This window comes from Echinops telfairi, unplaced genomic scaffold (assembly GCF_000313985.2).
Source record: "Echinops telfairi isolate 266 unplaced genomic scaffold, ASM31398v2 ScPeMD7_655;HRSCAF=1070, whole genome shotgun sequence".
NCBI lineage: Eukaryota > Metazoa > Chordata > Mammalia > Afrosoricida > Tenrecidae > Echinops > Echinops telfairi.
In genome coordinates, this window is record NW_022104553.1 from 26,242,962 (window position 1) to 26,254,827 (window position 11,866).

Sequence of the window (11,866 nt, forward strand, 5' to 3'; positions counted from 1 at the left end):
GCGAGATCGGTGGCACCATGTTGCAAACTGTCCCGTGGGTCACCAAATCAAAACCCCACTGCTGCCATCACATTGAAACCCACTCTTAGCAACCCTGTAGGACCGGGAAGAACCTTGTGGGTTTCTGGGATGGTTAACTCCTTATAGGAGCAGAAAGACTCGTCTGTCTCCTGTGGAGCGGCTGGTGGTATCGAACTGCTGACCTTGCTGTTAACAGCCCAACTAGTAAACCACTGCACCACCCGGGAAGTTAGTATGCATGTTGGCAAGCGTCAACGCTGACGCTGACAGCTCATCTTCCCGACCCACACAAGGTCCTCACAGGTGGCCAGGGCTGGGAGAGGGATCTGGGGAGGTGAAAGGGGAGGTGATTATAGGGAGGGTGGGCCCTCGAGGCGGAGTGTGGCCCCCCAGGGAAGGGACAGGAGGATGGGCCATCCTGGCAAAAGGAATATTGGGGTGAGGAGCCGCGCTGCCGTGGGGGAGCATCAGGAGTGGGGTGGGGACTTGCCAGATGGGGATGGAAGCACCTATTCTAGAATCTACTCAAGTCTGTTCTGCAAGTCCAGACACCCGACAGGGTGATCTTGGGCACGTCTCTTGCCCTTTCTCCATCTCAGCATCCATTTGTCACAGCATGGTACTCCAGCACGAAGACACAGAATCAGACCGAAAAACGGAAAACGAACTCCCTGCCTTCAAGTCAATTCCGACTCCCAGTGACTCTGTAGGACCGGCCCTCTCGAACTGCCCTCGTGGGTCTCCGAGACAGTAACTCTTTACGAGAGTAAAGTCTCATCTTTCTCCCACAGAGCGGCTGGTGGTTTCCAACCGCCGACCTTGCAGTTAGGAGCCAAATGCTTAAACTCAATGCCAATACAGCGCTTGCCTTTCAGGAAACAGGGAAAACCACGCCCACTGCCCGCCAGTGGATTCAGGCTCCCCGTTCCCCTGTGGAGGGTTCCCCAGACCGTCAATCTTTTGATTTTTATTTTATTTCTCCTTATATAGAAGAGCCATATTCGTGGAATTCACTCCAAAACAAACCATGCCCATAAATGTGGTTAAGCACACAGGGGGAAAAGTTATGAAACCCCCTTAAAGGCTTTCTTTTCTTTCTTTTTTAAAAATCATTTTATTGGGGGCTCATACAAATCTTATCACAATCCATACATACATCAATTGCATAAAGCACATTTGTACATTCATTGCCCTCATCATTCTCAAAATATTTGCTCTCCATGTAAGCCCCTGGCATCAGCTCCTCATTCCCCCCCTCCCTCCCTGCTCCCTTCTCCCTCATGAACCCTTGATAATTTATAAATTATTATTTTGTCATACCTTACACTGTCCGACATCTCCCTTCACCCACTTTTCTGTTGTCTGTTCCCCAGGGAGGAGGTTATATGTAGATCCCTGTAATCGGTTCCCCCTTTCCACCTCACCCTCCTTCTACCCTCCCGGTATCACCACTCACACCACTGGTCCTGAAAGGATCATCCGCCCTGGATTCCCTGTGTTTCCAGTTCCTATCTGTACCAGTGTACATCCTCTGGTCTGTAAGGTAGAATTGGGATCATGAAGGAGGGCGGGGAGGAAGCATTTAGGAACTAGAGGAAAGTTATATGTTTCATCATTGCTACCCTGCACCCTGACTGGCTCATCTCCTCCCCGCAACCCTTCCGTAAGGGGGTGTCCAGTTGCCTACAGATGGGCTTTGGGTCCCCAATCCGCACTCCCCTTCATTCACAGTGATATGATTTTTTGTTCTTTGATGCCTGATACCTCATCCCTTCGACACCTCGTGATCACACAGGCTGATGTGCTTCTTCCATGTGGGCTTTGTTGCTTCTAAGCTAGGTGGCCACTTGTTTACCTTCAAGCCTCCCTTAAAGGCTTTCTAACAGTTTTATTGACATATAATTCACATGTCACACAGTTCCACAGTTCAAGCATATTAAAGAGTTGTGCAATCCTCACTGCAGTTTTAGGACACTTTCTTCTTTCTCACACTCACTATTTTAGCTCTCCACTTCTCCCCAACTTCCCCTGCCATAACCCAAAGAAACGATGAATCCGGTTACTGAACCTGCAGCTTTGAGACTGTCAGTCTTTACTGGTGCAGACAGCCTCATCTGTCTCCCGAGGAGTGACTGACTGGTGGGTGGGGTCCAATGCTCACCCAGTCATACCACCAGGGCTATTGACCCCAAACCAAACCAAACTGCCTGCCAGGGAATCGATTCTAACTCCTAGCATCCCTCTTGGACACAGGCAAACTGCCCTTGTGGGTTTCGGAGGCAATCCAACCCATCACCCACTGCATCACATAACTCCTTTAGGAAACATCAGTCGGGAGCAGACAGCCACATCTTTCTCCCTCAGTGCGGCTAGTGGGTTTGAACCGCTGACCCTGAGGCTGGCAGTCCACCAGGCCTCCCAGGCTCCTTGACACTTAGGAAGAGCTTGATGACCAGGAGGATGGATGAGTGTGTGTGTCAGTGGAGAGGCCACTCAGCATGCACGTCAGTCTCTCTAGTGCTTCCTCCTGTCTGAAGAGGCTGGAGAGGGAAATGGGAGATGGCCCCGAGGGGGGAGCTCAGCTCTGGGCACCCAGCCTAGTACATTACCCTTAAGCTTGTCAGCATTGTGTGGGCACCTGCTCTCCCATGGAGCTGCTGGGCAAGCATTAGACGGCTAAGGGCAAGGTCAGTGGTTCAAACCCACCAGATGCTCCGAGGGAGAAACAAGAGGCTTTCTGATTGGGAAAGAGTTACAGGCTTAGAAACCAAGAGGGGCAGTTCTACCCTGCCCTAGCAGGTCACTGGGGGTAGGAATTCACTCGATGTCAGAGTCAACCAGCCTCTAGCAACCAAGGGGTCCATAGGCGCAATTGTACGGTTATCATATAAAGATCATAGCAAAGTCACAGAAGATAGGAGTGAGAGGGTCAAATAAAGGAGGCAGGCACATTTCATAGTAGCATGCTCACCTCCGGGCTGGCCATGATCCCAGCAGCCAGGTTCTTGCAGAGAGAGAGGATCTTTACTGTCTTGGGACATTTATAGGTAGCCAATAGACAGGCATATTCAGTAGTTACATACATCATAAGGTGAGTGGTAATCACAGAACTGTATAGTCCTTGAACTCACAGGTGAGGAACCTGATACCTGCATTAGGGGAAGGCATGAGGGGGGATGGGTGCTACAGCGAGAGGAGATAATCAAAGAATGTCTGCTTCTACAGGGAGACAGACTGAGCCATGTGCTCCCTTTAAGGCAGCGGAACTGTTAGGGGAGAATCTGTGGGAATGACATTTAAAGCAGGATCATGTCTTGGACTTTATCTCTAACTGACCAAAGTGGAGGCTTTCCTACTGTGGAATACCGGCTTTCCAGACTCCCTCTGGGATCAGTTAGGGAACAGAGTCCTCATCACGTTTCCCTCAGTGTTAGTTTCCCACATCCCGAGGGCAGTGGGTTCGGGTCTCCACCCTCACTGATGCATCGCCTCCAGAGAGCAGATGTTCATTCCCTGTGTCCCCAAGTGCGCACACTTGTGCACGCACACACTCACACACACATGCACGGAGAGTCAACAGCAGGGCTCGGCTCTGGAGGGTTCCCAGGCTGAGTTTGCAGCAGTAGATTCTTCTGAGGCACCTCTGGGCAGACACCAACCTCCACCGGAGGCCGAGCCCATTAACCATTTACACCACGCAGGCAAGGCCCCCCCGTGAGCGTTTATTACCCATCCAATCAGTACTTATTTGAAATGAGAGATGCACAGAGATTCTGAGTCAAATGATGTATATCAGAATGTGTGTGTGTGTGTACGTACGTATGTATGTGTATGTATGTAGGTATGTGTGTATATGTATGTACGTATGTGTGTATGTCTATGTGTGGTTATGTATGTATGTGTGTTTGTACGTACGTATGTATGTGTGTACGTATGGGTGCATGTATGTGTATACATGTGTGTATGTGTATGTGTGTGTGTATGCATGTGTGCGTGTATGTGTATATGTGTGTATGTGTGTACATATGTGTGTATGTATGTAAAAGAGCCCGGGTGGCATAGTGGCTACACGTTGGGCTGCTACCCATAAGGCCAGCAGTTTGAAACCACCAGCCGTTCCCTGGAAGAAAAAGGAGGCTTTCTCACCCCTTAGAGTTGCAGTCTGGGAAATCCATAGGAACACTTCCACCCTGTCCTATAGGGTCGCTGTGCGTGGTGGTGTTTGGTTTTTGGCTTAGTAAGAAGGCCTGTGTTTCCCTAAGAGGGATGGAGACCTCTGCCAGTCTGACCTGGCTGGGGAAGGGGCAGTTGGGTGGAGAGGTCGAAACCACATAACAACAATAACCGCAGCCGAGCGTTCTCCAACTGGTGGGGTTCCCAAGCTGGAAATCTTTGCGGGAGCAGAAAGCCTCCTCTTTCTCCTTCCCAGCAGCCAGTGACTTAGAACCGCTGACCTTGGCGGTTAGCAGCCCATTGAGGAATTGCTATGCCATCAGGGCTCCTAAGGAAAAGCTTTCCAGGGGTCCACCCGGCAACCTGGGGAGCAGGCATCTGGAAGAGTCTAGGGGGGTCCCCTGCCTTAAGCTGGCCTTCCTTTGCCTGAAAAGAAAATAAAGCAGGGGACAAGCTGGTGCAACCCGGGCCCCACTTTGGAGGCGAAGGCAAGGAGTCGCTGTGTCTGGGCGCAGCCACCGGCTGCACAACCCCGCGGGTCACAGAGGCGACTCCGGGACCAGCGCTGGGCGCTGCCTCCCCCAGCCCCCTTCCGCGGGGAGGGAGCGGCCGCCCCGGGGCCCCGCAGCTGCCCTTGTAAGGAGGCGATGCGCTGGGACACCAGAGCCACCGGTTATAATTAACCCGGACACGTGGCGACCCCCCTGACACCTGCCCCGGAGCCCCCCCATCCCAGCGCCTCGGGGGCTCAGAGACACGAAACGCGCTCTAAAAATAACTCCCTTCCGAGCCGGGCGAAGTCCCTCTGGGTCCCCTTGGCCTCATCTTAAAGACAGTAGACTCCCAGGGTGGGGGCAGTGGGTAGGGCCCCCTAGGCCCCTACCGTGACTGAGTTGGAACGCTGGGATTCCACATACCTCAGTTTCCCTCCCACTCGCTCTCACACCCACTTAAGAGAGAGGTTTGAACGCAGGTCCCCTGGGGGAGCAGATAGCCCTGGGGTCCAGCCTGGCTTTGGTCACACAGGCCCTCTAGCTGAGTGCCGGAGCGAGCCACAGGTGCTCTCGGACCTCGGTATCTTTTCTTTGCAACCCGGCATGCCAGCCCTCCTGGGGTGGGGGCTTCAGAGTTTTGTAACAGGGGCTCGAGGGGCGCTGAGGGCTGGGTATCAGCCACTTGCGTGGGGCCTAGGGCCAGGGGAGGGTGGCCTCAAGGCCGCGTGTTCCGGTTCTGGGGCCAGCTGTTGTCCCAGCCAGACCACTCAGCACTTGGTCCCAGGATCAGGTGGGGAGGTGGGGGGAGAAGGTTGGGCTGGTCCTTGGGGGACCCATACAAGGCCATGGGGCTGGGCGCAAGGCATGCCTGGGTCCAGGATGGGCACCGTGCCCGGCCAGGGAGCTGAGCATTTCAGCTGGCCTTCAGCCACCTCCCCTCCCAGCCAATAGCGCAGCAAGATCCCCCCTTATATAAGGTTGGGGCTGCAGGCCTGGCTTTTGGGTCAGTACCGCTTGGAGGATACAGCCTGCCCCTCAGCACAGCCCAGCCAGGTACCATCTGGGGTGGGAGTCGGGGCGGGGGTGAGGGGCAGAGTAGAGGGTCCCTGGGAGAAAGGGTCTCTTGGGTTAGACCTGCCTGTCCTCTTGCTCATAAGCAGTCTGTGGTAGGTGACCTTGTGAATTTAAATGCTCTTTCCTGTGTGTATTAACCACAGGTAATCTCCAAGAAAGCCTGGCAGAGAGATCCCTGGCGGTCACTAGCTGCTTGGTGGCATAGGTTTGGGGTTACAGATCATAGCGAAGGGGCTTTTGAAAGCTGCCAACTGTCACCCCCAGCCAGGGCCTATGGGGCTTGCCCTCTGTTCTTTATAGTTTGTCCTCAGGATTGGGGGCCACCAGCCATGTGGGGGTGTCTTTGTAACTCCCATCGGGGACTTCGAGAGCAACTGTGGACAGGGTCTTTGTGTTAGCAGCTCCGTGGGTCCCCGCTGTGTCCCTGTGACCTTGTGTCTGTCTTCCCGTGGGCATTGCATGGGTGTCCTGTCTCCCGAGGGTGTCCTGGGTCTGACGGTGTGGCCTTGCGTGTGACTCTGGTTGGTGTGGTCCGGGGTGTGTATGGGAAGTGGCTGTCCTGGGCTGTGATGCTGTACATGTGGCCCTGAAGATATTGCTTGGTTTGCTTCTCGGGGGTCACCCACCTGGCTTCAGTGCCCTGTCCCCAGGGTGTCCCTGGCAGGGGTAGGGTGGGGACATCCTGTGAATGGGGAGGAGCTCTGGGCTGGGCGCCCAGGGTGTCCTTGAGCCCCGGGGGCTTGGTTGGGTGTCCTCTCAGCCACCCTGGCCCCACCTGTTCCCTGGACTGATGATTTGGTGCAAGCTGAGACCCTGGAATGTGGGGGGCGGAGGGCAGCAGCTGAAGGGGCCAGAGGGGAGCCTGCCAGAGTCTAAAAATAGCCCCTACCCTGGGCAGCAACCCCAGAACTCTCTGCACGTCCCCAGTCCCACTCTCTGGCCCAGCGCCTTGACCCTCACCTCTCCCCGGCCCCCAGGTCCCACCTACAACCTCCACTTGCTCTGCATCCTTGGAGCTGGGCTTGGGCCGGTTGTCCCCGTCTTGCCACGGCTACTGTGGAATTGCCCTGTTTCTTTAGGGGCCAATTCTGAGAAGTAACAATCACAGCAGCCACCCCAGAGACTGCCAGCCACCTGCTCGGCCCCTTGTCAGCTGGGGGAATTGGGTCTCCAGCCAGCTTGGAGTCCAGCAAGCTGCAAAGGCTCAGTGAGGGCAGCTCACTTACTCCAAGTCACACAGCACAGGAATCAGGCTTGGCTCTTGGGCCTGCCTGCTCCTAAGGCCTCGCTCTGTTCCCTTTGCTGGCTGTTGCTTGCCTTGAGGTCACCTCCTGTCCCTCCTCAGCCCGCCAGGCCCGCCGCACTGCCACCATGCCTTTCGGCAACACTCACAACAAGTTCAAGCTGAACTACAAGCCGGAGGAGGAGTTTCCAGACTTGAGCAAGCACAATAACCACATGGCCAAGGTGCTGACCCCCGACCTCTACAAGAAGCTGAGGGACAAGGAGACACCTTCTGGGTTCACCCTGGATGACATCATCCAGACCGGAGTGGACAACCCAGGTCAGTCGCTCGGGAGGGGCCGCCTGAGCCACTGTGGCATCCATTCCAGGCACCAAGTCTGCCTCTCTGGGCCTTGGTTTCCCCACCTGTCCAATGGGAACCTGGGGTGGGGTTGGGGGGAAGGGGGTCAGCTCAGCTTTCTCATTTGTGAAATGGAAACCTCAGTTTGCTCACCTGTGAAACGGGGAGGTTTAAGAAATCAAGCAGAGGGGGTGGCGGGGAGGGAGGGGAAAAATGAGGAGCTGATCCCAAGGACTCCAGTAGAAAGCGAATGTTTTGAGGATGAGGAGGGCAACCAATGTACCCATGTGCTTGACACAATGGATGGACGGATGGATGGTGATAAGAGTTGTACGAGCTCCCAGTAAAATGATTTAAAAAAAAAGAAACCAACCAGATAGTACCGGCAGAGTGCCTGACCCACAGTAAATAAAACCAAACCAAACTTACTGCCACGGAGCCGACGCTGACTCCGCAGTGACCCTATGGGACAGGGTGGGCCTGCCCTTGTGAGTCTCTGTGCCGACTGGTGGGAGTAGAAAGCCCAGTCTTTCTCCTGAGGTGTGGCTGGTGGCTTTGAACCACAGACGTTGTGGAGCGCAGGCTAACTCATAACCACTATGACACCAGGGCGCCTGGTCCCCGGGAAACCATGCTGTCCGTGTCCATGGTAATGCTGCCAGGCCCCAAGGAAGGCATTTCCTCTCTTGGAGGGCCTCCTTTACTCGGCTGAAAACCGGGCATCCGTGTCGCAGGGCTGCCGTGAAAATACAGGCGTAGCTGGGCACGGCGTCCTGGGCTTTGGGGGGTGCTGGAGACAGTGAGCGCTTCGGATAAGACAGCGGACGTTTGTCACAGCGGAGCCCTGGTGGAGCAGTGGGCTTTATGGACATACAATTCACAGATGGTACGCTCCAGGGGGTTAAACATATGAAAACGAGTTGCGCAATCATCACCACAATCAATTTTAGAAGCTCTTCTGCATTCTTGTATTCATTATTAACTCCCCCCCCCCATCACCACCACTCTTGCCATAACACTAAGACACTATTAATCTACTGTGTATACTGGTGTCTAAGTGGAGTTTTTCAGTACATTTTTTAATGCAGCTTTTGTGGTAAAGCTAGGTACCTCGGCTGATATTTGGGCCGGCTTAAACTCGAGTATATACGGTATTTTCCTATCCTGGATTTCATATGAAGAAAATGATACCGACCTCCTCCCTTTAAAAAAACAAAAACAAAACAACAAAGAAAGAATCCAACAACAAAATAACCCTAGAAAATCTCAATGCCAAAGAAAGCAGAACATAATACAAATAAAACAAATTAAAAATGGGCCCCAAAGGAACACAAATGATAAGGGGCTAAATTTCATCCTAACTCCATCTGCATTCATATGTTTTCCAACACACTCTGTCTGGGGCAAGGCTTCCTCATCCCTGGTCAGTGGTCAGAGATTCACCAGAGGTTTAATCCATGTGGGGACTCTGCCAATGGCTTTGGGGTTTTCACTGTTGTCCATAGCCTTCTGCAAACTAAGTGCTCAGAATTTAAGTCTCACACAACTCCTTCCTCCCGTCTCCGAATGTTGGCAATCCTTGGATCACACAGGCTGTCGTGCTTCTTCCAAGTAGACTTGGCTGACACCAGACTTAGATGGTCTGGTCTCGTCTTCAACTCCAACCCATTCTGTGATTGGGCAGAGAACCCCTCTTTCCAGGCTTCTGGTCCCTCACCTGGGAAAAAGAAGGGGTCTTCATCCTGACCCTTGTAGGGAACAGAGTCTGAGTTTTAGCCTAAGACCCCCTGATTTGATAACCCCGAGGTGCTGATCCAAACAGCAAATGAACTTGACTGCTAACCATAAGGTTGGATGTTCAAGTCCACCAGAAGTGCCTTGAAAGGCCTGGCAGTCTCCTTCCCACCCTGCAAAAACAAAACAAAAAACCAGCCACGGGAAATCCAACAGAGCCTAGCTCAACTCTGATACACAGAGGGTCTCTGTGAGTCCGGTCGACTCAAGAACAGCTGACAAAAGAAACAACTAGTCTCCGAGTCTCTCCCTTCTCCTGTGTTTCCTGCCTCAGCATTCTCCCCACCTTGAGATCACCCTAAGCCCTCCTAGCACCCTCTCTCCTTCCTACTGCTTACCACACCATGGTCTCTAGTAATACATATGACACCCAAGGAAGTCACATAATCTCCTGGAGCCTCAGCTTCCTCATCTCAAAAATGGGCACTTGTGGTGTAAAGGGCGCAGGGGGGCGCGGTTCGTGTTTGGCTGCTAACCACAAGGTCAGCAGTTTGAAACTGCCAGCTGCACCACAGGAGAAAGACGAGGCTGTCTGCTCCAGTGCAGATTCAGTCTCAGACTCACAGGGCCCCTTCTACCTGCCCCATAGGGTGGCGCTAGTGAGAGCAGACTCAGTGGCAGTGAGTTTTGGTTTGGTGCCATAGGGCTGTTGGGAGAATATACGAGTCGGTGTGAGTCCAGGGCTCAGGGCACCGACTCGTAGTGAACACCCGGTCTCCCTTGCTGGGGTGAGCCCCTCTGACTGCCCCTTGTGACCCCTCCCTCCCCACAGGTCACCCTTTCATCATGACTGTGGGCTGTGTGGCTGGTGACGAGGAGTGCTATGTCGTTTTCAAAGACCTCTTCGACCCCATCATCCAGGACCGCCACGGGGGCTACAAGCCCACCGACAAGCACAAGACCGACCTCAACCACGAGAACCTCAAGGTGGGCTGGCTGTCCCTGCCCCCGGGGTGAGGAGGAGTGGGGAGGGAAGTGAGAGCAGAGAGAGCGAGGAGGCAGGCAGAGATGGTGAGAGACAGAGGGTGAGGAGAGACACAGAGACGGGGAGAGTCACCCACTGAGACCCAAAGACTGCTAGCAACAGGGAGAGACTCCCAGAGCGATACAGAGACTGACAAGAGTGGGGAGAGACCCAGAGAGACACAGACACTGATAGATTTAGGCAGAGGCACCCAGAGAGGCAAGAAAGACACACAGAGAGAGGCAGGGACTGACAGAGATGGGGAGAGACACAGAAAAAGGCAGAGACACTCAGAGAGACAGGCAGACATACTTAGATATATAGAGTGACTGACAGAGATGGGAAGAGGTAGAAGCAGGGAGAGATGTAGAGTGGGGAGAGACAGTCAGAGAGATACAGAGACTGACAGAGGTAGGGAGAGACATAGAGACAGGGAGAGGCACAGAGCTTGATAGAGAGAGGCACAGCACCCAGAGAGACAGGAGAGACGCCAAGAGAGATACAGAGACTGACAGAGGTGGGGAGAGACACCAGAAAGACATAGAGACATGGAGAGACAGAGAGATACAGACAGACAGGTAGAAACAGACACTTCGAGAAACACAGGGATGGACAGGAGATATGGGAAAGAGACACAGGGGCAGAGAGATACAGAGAACAACAGAGACAGGTGAGACAGCGAGATACAGAGAACAACAGAGACGGGTGAGACAGCGAGATACAGAGAACAACAGAGACAGGTGAGACAGACAGCAACCAGAAGGCACAACAGAGACACAGACAAAGAGAAAGGAAGACGGGCAGGGGCAGTTAGAGATGGGAAGAAAGAGAGAGAGAGAGACAGAGGAGAGAGACAGAGAGAGAGGGAGACAGAGAACCCCCAAACCGGAAGCGGAAGTGACGGAGGTGTGGCTAGCTAGGCACCTTCTGGAGGAGGGAGGAGTGGGTGTGTGCTCTGGGGAGGGACCAGCGGGAGGACAGGGCCAGGGAAGCCGTGGGAAAAACGAGCCAGAGAGAACCAGGGTGGGAGGGGCTTGGCGTGCAGGTGGCGTTGTGGTTACTCGTTGGGCTGCGATCCACAAGGCCAGCCGTTCGAAACCACCACCCGCTCCATCGGATAAAGACAGGGCTTTCGACTCCCATAAAGAGTCACAGTTTCAGAATTCGACAGGGGCTGTTCTACTCTGTCCTAGAGCGTCCCTACAAGTCAGCATCCACTCCATGGCAGGGAGTTTCGTTTGGGGTAAGGGACGGGACATTACCAGGCCAACAGACGGGCGATGGGGGGCACATGTAGGTGGCCTGGTCTGGCCCTGACCCACCCACACATGCTGGCTTTGCAGGGTGGTGACGACCTGGACCCCAACTACGTGCTCAGCAGCCGCGTGCGCACGGGCCGCAGCATCAAGGGCTACACCCTGCCCCCGCACTGCTCCCGGGGCGAGCGCAGGGCGGTGGAGAAGCTCTCCGTGGAAGGTGAGAAGCAGGGCTCACGTGCGCGGGCTCCTCGCTGGTCCGCCATTCCCTGAAACACGTGGGAGTGTGGTGAGCCATGGGGGCGGGGCTTGGCGAGTGAAGGCTGCCAGCTTTGCCCCTGTTGGAGGTCAGGTGTAGGGGAGTGCCAAGACTTGAGGGGCTCTAGGAAGACCTGGAAGTCACCCACTACCCAGAGCCCTAACCCATCATCGAGTCATCTATCCATCCATCCATCCATCCATCCATCCATCCATCCATCCATCCATCCAGTTATCCATCCATCCA

At 54.2% G+C, this 11,866-nt stretch overlaps 1 protein-coding gene across 1 annotated transcript in view; it reads left to right on the forward strand.

Annotated features, from left to right (window-relative positions):
• The first annotated feature begins 5,640 nt into the window (after nt 1–5,640).
• CKM (creatine kinase, M-type) overlaps nt 5,641–11,866 on the forward strand; it is a 12,977-nt gene continuing 6,751 nt past the window's right edge. Inside the window, exons 1-4 of the mRNA XM_045293037.1 lie at nt 5,641–5,741; nt 7,108–7,326; nt 9,914–10,068; nt 11,449–11,581. Coding sequence (XP_045148972.1) covers nt 7,134–7,326; nt 9,914–10,068; nt 11,449–11,581 — 481 coding nt within the window. The 5' untranslated portion in view covers nt 5,641–5,741; nt 7,108–7,133. The remainder of the gene's footprint in view (nt 5,742–7,107; nt 7,327–9,913; nt 10,069–11,448; nt 11,582–11,866) is intronic.